The following is a 13,330-nucleotide window of genomic DNA, read 5'->3' as shown; positions in this document are numbered from 1 at the left end:
GAGGACCGTAAGGAATCAACCGAATGACCATTGACGTCTGTGGTCCCGTCGAATGCAGGGATGAGATTACGTCTCATTCGCTTACCACGCGGGTCAGCATCCTGGAGTCGGGGACGGACACGAATAGTGACGGTGATCCAAGCTCAGCTGCCGATCATCGTATATTTCTGGGGTATGGCTCCCCAGAAAACGAACAATCCCCGTGGGGAACTGTTAAAATAAGTTTTCCAATGAATCCAGAGTGGCAAGGTGTTTCTGCGATGAAAGCAGGTTGATGCAAGGCACCGAAATCGCGATCTTTTATTTTTTTGAATTATGTTATGGAATTATTTCGTCTATTTTACTTCTACTCCGTACTCTACGGAGTTACGGAGTGTCTAGATTGGCTCATTGCACTTTTGCTTTTTCTAAGAACTTTGCATTTTCTTCCGATGTGCGTTCAGATCCAGTAGATTACTGCATCGAACAGCTGCAGCATATGTACTCCGTACATGGTTTCGTGTCTCAAACGCATTCTCCGGATTCTCCAGACTGCGGGGTTTAGTATGGAGAAAGAAAAAAGAAAATGTCGAAGTCACCCCACAATAGCCGTCTTTTATGTTTGGAATTCCTTTCAAGCCGGCATAGCCCGTGATACGCCCCTAGGTTATCCTCGGTCATCCTCCGTCTCGGTGTATAGGCTATTTTGCTGATCGCCGGTTTTTGTGTGCTAAGCGAGATAAGCCCACATAGTTACTGGACTTTGTGCTTTGGTGTGCTTTGGGCTTTTCACGCAATTTAAGAGCAACATCTACTTTATAACCCGTAACTGCTCATGAGGCAACTCGACCTCCAGACTCATTAACCTTTCCCCCATAATCCAGCGGCCCGTAGTTGCTTGGCGTGGCTTCTTTGAACTAAGACTTCGGATTAGTTGAATGCCAAGCATTAGGCGGGGACTGTGCGTGGTCATGCTCGGCTACACGAACTTATCTGGAGGGTTACCTTTGACCACATACTTCACTTTGGTATCTCCGATCCTATAAACTCCCGGCAAGATCCGAGATCTCGAGCGCGAGTTCTTGGCTGCAATGCCAATACTGCTATTGGCAAGAAAGCATTTTGTCACAATGTTTGGACTCGGTTGCTTGGCGCCCCTAGGTGTATGCAAATTGGGCTGAATCCTTTGCTCCTGCGCTTACTTGGCTATCGGTGTCCATTCTTTCTCGGATGTTAGATTCCCATACAATCTCCACTTCTCGGGAGTACGTGGCTGACGCTTAGAGGTCGTTATCGATTTTTCTTTATGAAACGATGCGGGAGACCTCGGGGAGGGGGGGGGGTTTAATTTCAGCGCAGATTATATTTTTTTGCTTTTCTCTAGACACATCCTGAAAATTAGAGACTTTTTGCTACGGGTCACAAAAAGGTTGGCCTATTAAAAAGGTTGATCACTTTGGATATTTCATCGATGGTAGCAAATTTGATGGATCCAGTCTCTACTTTAGCAAGACCTGGGGTACAACAGCAGGACATGAAAGAAGTTCATCCAATGGCCAGTGAAACATCGAGAGGATCTGGATTTGCTAAATGCCCTGATCTCCACCCTAATAGGCATTCACATGGTATTATTTGTCATTCAACTTCATGAATCGAAGACAGTGGGTTTTTCCTACCTTGTCTCAACACTCCAAGGAGTCTCTAAACCTTGGCACCGATCAATGGATACCTCAGCCATGCTTCTTGTCTTGATGGCAAGGTAAAAATCGTGGAGGGCATCTGGGTATCAGTGTTGAAGTGTACCTTCATTACCCATGGATTCCGCACTTTGCCAACATATATATGGGATCAAGAAAACAGAAAACAGAACGTACTGTTCGTTTTTCCCTTGCTGGTGCTAGCCAAGCTAATATCTTGTACTTTGATGCTGCTAGCAACTAAAAAGTCTATAAAGGATTTGTCCGTACAGTTCAGATTTGAGATCTGAATGCGCATTTTAGAGTGGGATAGCATCGGTGGAAGTACTACGACATTCAAACTCACGGCGAGAGTTATAGTGTTGTCTTACTGGAAGACCAGTGGTTGAAGTCCCTTGAGACTCACTAGGCATCATCGATTTGATTGTACTTAACAGGTGTGAGTACTCGGCTCCTCCTCATACTGACTGAGGAACGAGTTGACTGATTATTGTTTGAACATCAAGTCAATAATACCTTTGAAGACCAAGCAGTCAACACATCAAGACAGTAGACTTTTTTGATTTCAGCACGAAAGCCGTTAAATCCGAATGACCATAACAATGAATGTATAAAACTGGATATATTACTGGATTATTGCCACTCAAGTGTATCCGATCTATAAATACCTACCAGATCAGGAATGCTTCTCGGTTCCTTGCAGAAGCCTGTCAACTGCGGGGCGACAGTCTTGGCGTTGACTGGCCTTAACATGGATAGATGCCAAATGCTATATAAAGGCCCACAATCAAATAGATAGAGATATACTAATTGGCTACCTGATTCAACTGAAGAAATGTTGAGCCACATTCCAAGATGACAAGGAGGCTATGTTAATCTGAAACTGTGAGGCGGTGCTCAATTTCCCGCTCAGCCCCGGGAGCCCCGCTGATGCCGTGTATTTATTGTCAGGTCATTCCCACATCCCACCTTCCTGTCCAGTTCATTTTAAGTACCAAAACCTATAATCCTACCTAACAATTATTCAACAACCAACACTTATCCCCCCCAAGATCAATATGTCGTACGGTGGACCCCCGCAAAACCCATACGGCGGTGGTGCCGGTTACTATGACCAGCAAGGTCAAGGACACTACCCCTCTCAGCAGGGACATTCTCCTCAACCACAGCAAGGATATTACCAACCAGAGGTGAGTTTATACACCAAGAACATGAGATACTGTTGCACAGAACCTAGTCGCACAGCGCTCAAACTCTCACTCTCCTCCCGTACTCGTACCGCGGGCCATACCTAACTAACTTTCCACGCGGCAGGGCCAGCAGGCTTACGGTCAGCCCCAATATGGTCAGCCTCAATACGGCCAACATCCAGGACCTTATGATCAGCAAGGCGGCCAGGGCTACCAGGCATACGCCCCTCAGCACCAGCAGGGCCAGTATCCTCCCCAAGGCAGTCCTGGATACGAACAGCCTCCCCAGGATCGCGGCCACTCGCCGTATCCTCCCCAGCAACAGCAGTACCCGCAAGGTGGGGGCGAGAGCTCCGCATACTATGGCGGTGCACCCCAACACCAGCAACAGCAGGGACAGCCTGGTGCTGTAGGACCAGAGGGCGACAGGGGCCTCGGGTCGACGCTGCTTGGTGGCGCGGCTGGTGGGTTTATGGGCAATAAGCTTCACTCCGGCTTTCTCGGTACTGCGGGCGGTGCTGTTTTGGGTGCTGTTGGTGCGAATTTGGCGAATGATAAGCTGTGAGTATTGCCCTTTGCGCTATCTTTTTTTCTTTTTCTTTTTTCTTTTTCTTTTTTCTTTGGACTTTTGAGTTGAAACGAGACTGACTGTCGATACTTTGCTATAATAGGAAGGAACACAAGAAAGAGAAGAAATCTAAGAAGTACAAGAAGGAGAAGAAGCACAAGCGGAAGAGCTCGAGCTCGAGCTCTAGTTCTAGCTCTAGCTCGTCTGATAGCGACTAACTGCCCTCGCTTCTTTTTGGTGTAGTTGGTCACAATGACTTGTGTTATCCTTCAAATTTTGTATACCCTGCTTTTCTCTCTCATGTTTTTTGTGTTATAGTGGCATCCTACCTGTTTTGGGTTCTCCTCTTGGGGGACTTGATGACCTTATACGCGTTACGTTTATCGTATGCACTTGTATTCTTAATGATATGACAGCTATCATCAACAAAGTTGAATTATTGAATCATGCAACTATGTCTTGGTTTGTGAAATATCCTGAAGTGCTTGTTAGCCTGCATTTATCCCAATAGCCCTTCGTTTCAGTTCATAGTACACTTAAACATGGGAATGACTAGGGCCATGAATGGATTCCAAATCGCGTGTTATTACATTGGTTAATATTTTCATTGAGAGGGTTGATGCGCCTTGACATCATCCTCCTTCCCCTGAAGTGAATCCTTGAAAAAAGCCTCTGGATCGATGCTACTTTCCAGATTGAAGGACAGCTTGGGGATTTCCTTTGGTGAATCCCACAAAAACCGCCACTTTTGTGATGTTGGATTCCAGTACTGTCGCGGCACAAGAGCAGACAACCGTTTCCATTGACGACGCATAAGCCTGACTGTAATTGTATGTGGCCGACCATAGGCATATTCGGCGAAAGTGGCACCTTTCTCAGGGCCCCTAGCCAGCAACGTGAAGAGCTCGCCACCGGAATTGGTCTTGGGAATCTGGGGCTTTGAATTTCTCCGCTTGACAGGTTCCCACGGTACAGTCCCTGAGATGAGTCCTTCAAGCGTCCGGAGATCCTTCTCTGGTAATGGTGGAAGGAGACTGCTCAATGTAGTGTTGTACCATTTCCTCCGAATATTCCTCTTCCGACATTGGGCCACTTCTTTGCCCCAGGTGTCCTGCTTGGGAATTGGGGGTTCCAATTGTTTGATCAATGGCCTGATGCGGACTGTTGCAACCACTGTGTTCTGCATTTGAGAAGCCGCTAGGCTTTTCACGATAGCGGGTAGTTCCCAGCCATCACTGAAATCCACAGGCTGGGAGAGTAATTCTTTGAGAGCTAAAGAGTCATTGGGGATTTCCGGCTTTAACATTTTTGCCAGCAGCTCATGTCGCCGTTTCCCAGTGCGACCATATGACAGTAACAACACTTTCTCGAGAGGACGTGAATAGCCTTCATTTGCTCGCCGCAGAACTGATAACGCATTCCTTGCCGCGTGAACCGCCTGAGGACCAGCCTTCGGGGAACGGGAGGAAACAGCACGATACCGGGAGATGATATGTTCTTTCATGTAGATGCGAGCGATGGGATCAGGTAGGTAGGTACATTCGCGCAGCGTAGCGCGTAATAAATGGCGCCATTGCTGTGGTTTTGAGAGATTGTGTAGCCAATGCTGAGGTTGTGGTCCGGCCATTAGAAATATCTCATTTTATTTGCAATCGTGAAGCGGAAAAAAAAGAGAGCCTAAAACGGAGAAACGCGAAATCCTTGGCGAAATGCGTGTCACGGGAACTTCGACGCGCCATTTTAGCAGTCTCTCCCCCCCAAACCCCGCGAACATTGCCTTGCCTTGCATTGAGCCTCGGATCTTAATATCTCAATTTCTATTAGACACCTCGTTTGGTCGCTTTGTGGCCTTGAATGGTATTTGATCTGGCCTGCGGTTTCCCTTAAGAGGGTTAGCCACGCGCCTCCTTGAGCTCGCGTCATTCTAATCGACAGCCGGTATCTCTCCCCTTGCTACTTTGCCCCATCATTACCCGATTTGTAGGCTGACATTTCCTGGGAAGTCCAGCATGTCATACTCACAGGGGAGTGCAGGGTCGAATGGAATGGCCTACAACATGCTGAATACTTCGCAATCTCTCAACTCCACCCCTCGCGCAACTCCTCCGCCACCCAAAGGATCTCAGATGTCCTCTTTCGGTTACCACAACGGACTCCCACGAAATAGCTTTAATGGATACGATGGAGGCAACGACTATGGGTCGGTAATGTCATATCAGGAGGAGTACAAACCACAGATTTACCGAGTTCGTGATCTTTATCCATACCACACAGAGCATGTCACTGACGAGGGTCAAAATAGGCTGTTTACTCTAATGTCGCTGTTTATGAGATGGAGGTGAATGGTGTTGCTGTGATGAAACGTCGATCCGACTCTTGGTTGAACGCTACGCAAATTTTGAAGGTCGCCGGTGTTGTGAAAGCGAGACGAACAAAAACCCTTGAAAAAGAAATTGCAGCCGGCGAACACGAGAAGGTACAAGGCGGCTACGGAAAATACCAGGGGACGTGGGTCAACTACCAACGAGGCGTCGATCTCTGTAAAGAGTACCACGTCGAAGAAGCACTCCGGCCATTACTGGAGTACGATATGAGCCCCGACGGCTCCGGAGCTCCTGCCCACGGATCGACGATAGATACACCCACCAAAGAACAAGCAATGGCTGCGCAGCGCAAGCGCCTTTACAACGGCGGGGAGAATCGCAGCGCGTCCCAGCCACAGCAGGGAACTTTCTTCCAAAATATCTCGCGAACCGCCGCCACTGCTGTTAATGCCCTCAGTAAAGCGCGCTTCGACTCGCCCAGCTCTAACAGTCGTCGATCAAGCATGGCTCGCAAGCCCTCACAGCAGATGAGCAGCCAGGAATCTGGGCTTGCGTTCAGCAGCCAGCAGAGCATGTACAGCATGTCCGACAGTGGGTTCAGCAGCCTGCAAAATCGGTACCAGGTACAAGAAGACAACGAAGATCTTGCAGAACCTCCGCGCAAACGTATGCGCTCTACTTCGCACCACGGCCCATCTATCGGTCTCAACCGGGAACCATCCAATCTATCCATGCACGAACCTACACCTACAGAACCTAACGACTCATTTTATCAAGACATTGATCTTCCTCCCCCTCCCATGGATGATGGCTCGAAACGCGGCGTCGAGTCCCTAGCGCCTGCTTCTACTCCCGAGAGATTCCAGAAGATGAAGCTCATTATGACATTGTTCCTCGATAAACGAACAAAAGACTTTACCAATCACCCGGCCTTGTTGCAGCTGACCGGGGATGATCTTGAAATTCCCCTCGATGAGTACAGAAACAATGCCCTCCACTGGGCTGCAATGCTTGCCCGCATGTCACTGCTCAATGCGCTAGTAGCCAAAGGTGTCAGTATATCGCGAGTCAACGGTGCCGGAGAAACGGCTCTGCAAAAGTCCGTGGGCACTCGGAACAACCTCGATTATCGAAGCTTCCCGCGTTTGTTGCAGGTGCTAGCCCCTACCATTGACATGGTCGATTACAGTGGACGTACCATCCTGCACCATATCGCAATGATGGCCGCGACTGGTGGTGGTGGACACGTCTCTGCAAAGCATTATCTGGAAGCTCTTCTTGAATTTATTGTACGCCATGGTGGCAGCGTCCCAGGTGCGAATGGAGACCATGCGCCAAACGGGAATCCCGGCGGTGAAGTCATCTCTTTAGGACGGTTCATCTCTGAGATTGTCAACCTCCGCGATGATCAGGGTGATACGGCTCTTAATCTGGCAGGGCGTGCGCGCTCAGTCCTTGTCCCGCAACTCCTGGAAGTGGGTGCAGATCCTCACATTCCAAACCATACCGGCCTCCGACCTGCAGATTACGGAGTGGGTGTCGATATGGTCGACGGAAACTCCCAGTCTCAACAACCGGCCAATCGGAATGACACATTTATTGATCAATTGGCGAAGTCGAAGAAAGAAGTTCTTGATGGTAAGTATCTTCCTGCAAATAATCTACATTTTTGCTAACATCCAACCTAGCGGCAATGTGCCAAATCAGCGCACTGGTCGAGGAAACACTTGGGGGAATTGACCGAGAGTTGGCTTCGAGCTTGACACAAAAACAAGAAAGTTTTGATCACTGGCATACGAAGATCCGCGAGTCTGCTAAAGCTCGGCAGATCGAACAGAAGCAATATGATGAGCTCAGACGCAAGGGTTCTGAGCGCGTGGAGCTAGACCGACGCATCAAGAATTTGGAGCGCTCATCTGAGGGTCTTTTAGTCACGGTGAAGAACACACCAGGACTGGATGCGACCAAAACGGTTGTTGTGGGTGATGCCGACAGAGATTCTGGTGTTGATGTCGCGATGTTTGACGCCCTATTCCCCGAGGGTTTCGACCCAGCGTCTGGGTTCTCAGAACAGCAAATCACCTTCCTGGCTGCACTGCCAGCAACAGATCTGCTTAGGCGCCAGGCACACTGCTACAAAGAATTCAACGGAGGGATACTAGCTGAAGTCGATGGCATGAAAGCAAAGAACGCAGTTCTTGGTCAGAACTACCGTCGCATGGTGATGGCATGCACGGGATGGACGGCAGAGCAAGTAGATGAAGCCGCGGAGGGGCTCACGCAGTGCGTCAAGGAACTTAATGACAATCCCGTCCCCGAGGACGAAGCCATTGAGATCCTGATGCGGGATCGCGGGCAGGACTGGTAGTCTAGTCTGATGTGTTGCATTATTCTCTGAGCGTTTGGGCGGCTTCTTTGGACGGCGTTGCTTCACTTGTATCCAAATACCCTTGTGGCATGCATCCATGCCCGTTAGCACATGTCTTGTTATTTATGTGAAACGCAATTCTTGTACACTTGATCAGCAGTCTTGGCTGCATGTGTAGGCTAAATGTTGTTAGATTAGCCGGTCGATATGGCCACTGGGCTTCTTGGTGGCCTGAAGACCCTGTTAAATGCCAAGCTGGACATTTACCCCATCCCCCGCATTTTGCTTGATTGCTGGACTTCTGGATAAATAGCCTACTGTAAAAAAAAAGTACTTATAGTCATGCGTGGCACCTCCTGCCCAATCCTGTAGGCATCATTGTAGCTTTTGACAATTGCCATTACATTACGGAATCAATAATATGGCAACCGGCTTCCTACGTGTGAAGGGCGATACTGTCGTCGACGGGAATGGAGAGGGGGTTGTGATGAGAGGAACTGCTCTTGGAGGATGGATGAAGTACGCAGACGATCAAATTCTCATAGTTCCCGCGGGGCCCTATTTTCCAGCTAACATATCGTCTTGAAGTATGGAGAATTTCATTACAGGCTTCGCAGGCCACGAAGCCCAGCACCGCGCCGCCATGCGTCGAGTCCTAGGACAAGAGAAATATGAATTCTTTTTCGACAAATGGCTCGAGTACTTCTTCACCGAGGCGGATGCCAAATTCTTCGCCGAGCTAGGACTAAACTGTCTGCGTCTGCCTTTCAATTACCGCCACTTCGAGGACGATATGAATCCCCGCGTGCTGAAAGAATCAGGCTTCAAACACTTGGACCGAGTGGTCGACCTGGTCAGTGCTTTGCATATCCCTCTACGTAGGCGGGGTGGTATCAGAAAATGGACTAATCATAAATGCCGTATAGTGCGCATCACATGGGATCTATACCATCCTGGACATGCATGCCGTCCCCGGTGGCCAGAACCCAGATTGGCACTCCGACAATCCTACCGGTTACGCCGCTTTCTGGGATTACAAGGACCACCAAGACCGGACTGTTTGGCTCTGGGAACAAATCGCCAGTAGGTACAGAGATAATCCTTGGGTTGCTGGGTACAATCCACTCAACGAACCTTGCGATCCTGAGCATGTGCGGCTACCCGCGTTCTATGCTCGTGTTGAGAAGGCGATTCGCAAGATTGATCCGGATCATATCCTATGGCTGGATGGGAATACGTTTGCGATGGAGTGGAAAGGGTTTGACGAGGTGTTGCCAAACTGCGTGTATGCCATGCATGATTACTCGGTAAGCTTCGCAATCCTTTCCGAGGCTATGGGAACACGGAGGGTAGTTCTAACACGATTCAATCTCTAGTCAATGGGTTTCCCCACCGGCGATCGCTACAAGGGCACACCTGAACAAAAAGAACAGCTTGAACGCGTGTACCTGCGCAAAGCGCAGTTCATGAGCGAGAACAAGACCCCTGTCTGGAACGGGGAGTTCGGGCCCGTCTATGCGGACAAGGTATTTGACGTTGATGCCGAGACTGTCAACCAGGAGCGATATAACCTCCTCGGTGACCAGCTGCGCATCTACGATAAGTATAACATCAGTTGGTCGATCTGGCTCTACAAGGACATTGGTCTGCAGGGTATGATCTATACGAATCCCGAGAGCAAGTGGAACAAAACGCTCAAGCCATTCTTGGACAAGAAGAGAGACTTCTGGCTGGATAAATGGGGACGTCGGCCTCAGCCTGAGCCTGAAGCGGCTTTGAAGCCTTTGGTCGAGTGGATTGACCGTGTTAGTCCAACTGCGAAGGATACTTATCCCACGTCGTGGAATACGGAGTTGCATGTCATGCGGAATGTGTTTTACACTTTCTTGGCAGCGTCATTTGTGGATGAGTTTGCTGAATTGTTTCGAGGAAGCACTGAGAAGGACCTGGAAGAGTTGGCTAGGAGTTTCCACTTCGAGGGTTGTGTGCAGCGAGAGGGTTTAAATCGCATACTCAAGGACCACGCACATTCATCTCGTTGAGTCTGAGCAAGAGTTGGGTTGATATAGCATACTAGAATAGATTGGACATTCAAGATTGATTCCGACGCACTAAATCGTTGAGAGATATTGGATTAATAATAGGCGTGATGCTCTATAAGCAGAGTGTGGAAATAACTTCCGTTCCTGGCCGTATCGTCACTTCTTCCCAAAAACCACGCACTCCTGTTATCCACACACTATCGATAAGCTAGAAAAATCGAAAAAGACCGCGGGGCACATTCTCGACTTCAAGATAATTAAAGGTTACTGGAGGGATTCAACATGACTGAATCTCCTGTGTATCCGTCCAATCTGGACAGCATCTTCGATGCCGCATCACCTCTTAAAAACCGCATCGATCCAATCCGCTTGACATCGGAGAACATCATCCCGATCTTCAACCTGCCCCTCGCTCACAAGGTGCTGGGACACGATGCCCCAAAGGAGTCTCTTGCACAGGTTGCAAGCGGCGAGATCTCATATACTACATTCGTCGCCAATCAGGCCCGCGCCGCCCTCCAGTCTAGCGATGACTTGACCAAGGAACAAAAACAATCGCAACTCCTGCACCTCGGACTAGCAGCCTTGTTCAGCTTCTTGCAGTCCAACGTCACCGGTCCTCCCCTCGAATTCAGCTCCGCCGAAGCTGTGTTCCCGTCTACCCTACGAACCGAACGCACAACCCTCAAAACCGTGCGGGCAAAGATCATTCGTGACCTGACTGTTGATGGAGAATATGCATACAAGCTCACACCTAACCCGGAATTGTTTGCTGTCGCCAAGGCTCTGCTGGCCGATGCGAGCAACGATGGTCCGCTTGTGGCAAACACTGCGCGTATGCGTACCAACTTCCTTCACCAAAAGATGCTTTCGGAGGTCACGAGTACTCTCCAGGATGTGATCTACAAGGATGTTGAGATCCTGGACAAGGCTGAGTTGAACTCAGACGAGAAGAGTCGGTTCCTGCTGGAAAGGGCCACTATCCACACACACCACGGATTCGATGTCAAGGCACGGGAAGATATTGATCAGGCGGCCAAATTGCGGAAATTCGAATTTGCGCTGACCGGAAAGATGGGCAAGCGAACAAAATTCCAAGACCGTGATATCAGTCAGCTAGTTGTGTTGGCTAAGAGTGCTGATGAGACATCACAATCTTCGGAGTCTTCTGGGCCTAAGAACCTGAACTTGGACGACGATACCCTTCTTGAGGCCATCTCTTTCTCCGACCAAAAGCCCGACGAACAATCCTTGGCAATTCAGGACAAGGTCTCCGCAGCTTTGGACGCTCTTGATCCTAACAACCAGCCCATTCTCAACCCCGTTGACTCTGCTCTCCTACTCGCACTGGCATCTGCCATTACTAACACTTCGCCTGAAAACGGCCTCACTCGAGAGGAAACAAACCCGTACGCCACTCGAGTGCTCGATGGCGGCAGTTCCAACTGGCAGATTTATACCCAAGGTCTTCTTGTCCGCAGTCGAGTAGAGGGCTACCGTTCCCGTACTGTAGAGAGAGCTGTGCTGCAGATGCAGGCTTTGGTGGATCAGGTCATTGCGGACACCGCAACTAGCGACGACGCAGCTCAGAATGAATCAGGAGACCCTACAACTTTCTTGCCGCGCCCTGAACAGTCCGAATCTGCCCCAGCCGCTGACCGACTCGAGCACATCTGGATCCTAAACTTCTCAACACGCTGGAGCCTCGAGGCCGAGCTTGCCAAGCGCTGGGTTGATCTCGGTGGTCTGCGCACCGCACTCGAGATCTACGAGCGACTGCACATGTGGGCTGAGGCTGCGCTTTGCTATGCCGCAACCGAGCGCGAAGGCAAGGCGAAGAACCTCATCCGCCGCCAGCTTTACCAACCCACCGGCCCGGATGAAAATGATGAAAACGAGCAATTCGATGGACCAGAGCGGTCACCATTGCCGGTCGATGCACCACGTCTGCTCTGTATCATGGGAGATATCGACAAGGACGAAAAGATGTACGAGCGTGCCTGGGAGGTCTCCGGTGAGCGATACGCCCGCGCCCAGCGGTCCCTAGCCCGCTACTATCTCACTTCCACGCCACCACAACTGGAAAACGCCGAGATAGCTTATAAGAAGAGTCTGCACATAAACCGGCTGAACCAGGGCGCATGGTTCGCTCTCGGCTGCGTGCAGCTCGAGCTCGAGAAATGGCAAGAAGCAACCGACACCTTCACCCGCACCGTCCAACTTGACGATACTGACGGCCAGGCCTGGAGTAACCTTGCGGCTGCAATGCTGCGCATGCCCGATCCAGAGCCCGCCCCAGAGGTCCTGGACGAGTCCACCGGCGAGCTCTCAGCTGCTGAAATCGACCCCCACAAGCGCAAGCGCGAGGCCTTATCCGCTCTCCAGCGCGCAGCGCAACTCAAGGGCACTGACGCTCGTATTTGGGACAACGTCCTGACAGTCGCAGCGTCCATCCCGCCGCCGGCAACACCTTTCCGTGAAGTGATTACCGCGATGAAGCGCATCATCGAGCTCGACGGTACAAAGAAGGGCGAGAAGTGCATCGATGTGCCTATTTTGAGCATGCTCGTTGAATTCCTGAACGCGGCATTCGAATATGAGGCATTGCTTATTCGCTCTGACGATCCCTCAGAAGCCCCGATTGTTCGCACCGGTACTATCCCCGGCCAGATCATCTCGCTGATCGATCAGAATGTCGTCCCGCTTATCACGCACTCTTCAGTGCTGTGGCTGATTGTTGCTCGCGTTGAAGTCTTCCGTGGTCGATTCTCTAAGGCGTTCGAGGCTCATGAGAAGGCGTGGCGTGCTACTATTTCTGCTAATGCCCAGGGTGCTTTCCAGATGGGTGATGAGAAGCCCTGGCTTGAGGTTGTGAAGGCTACAGAGAAGCTTGTCAGGGATGGATATGCTAAGTTTGGCCCTATGGACCGTGAAGATCAGGAGCTCGAGGCTGATCAAGAGCCGGAGCTTGTTGCCAAGGACTGGCGGTTTAAGGCTCGCAGTGCCGTAAGAGGAATTATGGGCAAGGGCAAGGACTTCTGGGATGGCACCGAAGGCTGGGACCGCCTGAAGCAGTTGCAGTCTGAGGTCACGGCAAATTAGTACATATAACCCTTGATGCTGTTTATGAATCATAGAGATAGCTTGCTCGTCCCGTCCGGC

General features: G+C 50.3%; 5 protein-coding genes across 5 annotated transcripts; 4 read left to right on the top strand and 1 right to left on the bottom strand.

Moving 5' to 3' along the window:
* Positions 1–2,734: 2,734 nt before the first annotated feature.
* On the top strand, positions 2,735–3,652 carry N7479_006039 (putative glutamine-serine rich protein MS8; the record flags this gene model as incomplete). Its single annotated transcript, XM_057253735.1, has 3 exons — positions 2,735–2,866; positions 2,991–3,427; positions 3,538–3,652. 3 exons carry the CDS (start codon positions 2,735–2,737, stop codon positions 3,650–3,652), a joined length of 684 nt encoding a protein of 227 aa, XP_057107597.1.
* Positions 3,653–4,038: 386 nt separating this feature from the next.
* Positions 4,039–5,061, bottom strand: N7479_006038 (uncharacterized protein; the record flags this gene model as incomplete). The annotated part of the gene is made up of 1 exon (XM_057253734.1): positions 4,039–5,061. One exon carries the CDS (start codon positions 5,059–5,061, stop codon positions 4,039–4,041), a length of 1,023 nt encoding a protein of 340 aa, XP_057107596.1.
* A 382-nt stretch (positions 5,062–5,443) lies between these two features.
* On the top strand, positions 5,444–8,126 carry N7479_006037 (putative APSES transcription factor (MbpA); the record flags this gene model as incomplete). Its single annotated transcript, XM_057253733.1, has 3 exons — positions 5,444–5,680; positions 5,737–7,396; positions 7,447–8,126. The coding sequence occupies 3 exons, from the start codon at positions 5,444–5,446 to the stop codon at positions 8,124–8,126; spliced, it is 2,577 nt and encodes an 858-aa protein (XP_057107595.1).
* Positions 8,127–8,547: 421 nt separating this feature from the next.
* Positions 8,548–10,168, top strand: N7479_006036 (glycoside hydrolase family 5 protein; the record flags this gene model as incomplete). Its single annotated transcript, XM_057253732.1, has 4 exons — positions 8,548–8,645; positions 8,715–8,979; positions 9,053–9,433; positions 9,503–10,168. 4 exons carry the CDS (start codon positions 8,548–8,550, stop codon positions 10,166–10,168), a joined length of 1,410 nt encoding a protein of 469 aa, XP_057107594.1.
* A 282-nt stretch (positions 10,169–10,450) lies between these two features.
* Positions 10,451–13,270, top strand: N7479_006035 (tetratricopeptide repeat protein; the record flags this gene model as incomplete). The annotated part of the gene is made up of 1 exon (XM_057253731.1): positions 10,451–13,270. The coding sequence occupies one exon, from the start codon at positions 10,451–10,453 to the stop codon at positions 13,268–13,270; it is 2,820 nt and encodes a 939-aa protein (XP_057107593.1).
* Positions 13,271–13,330: the final 60 nt, after the last annotated feature.

The sequence above is a fragment of the Penicillium vulpinum genome, assembly GCF_028829585.1.
Source record: "Penicillium vulpinum strain IBT 29486 chromosome Unknown utg000003l_segment0_segment0, whole genome shotgun sequence".
Taxonomy (NCBI): domain Eukaryota; kingdom Fungi; phylum Ascomycota; class Eurotiomycetes; order Eurotiales; family Aspergillaceae; genus Penicillium; species Penicillium vulpinum.
Note: the sequence above shows the minus strand (reverse complement) of the source record. Positions and strands in the feature narration are given on the sequence as shown.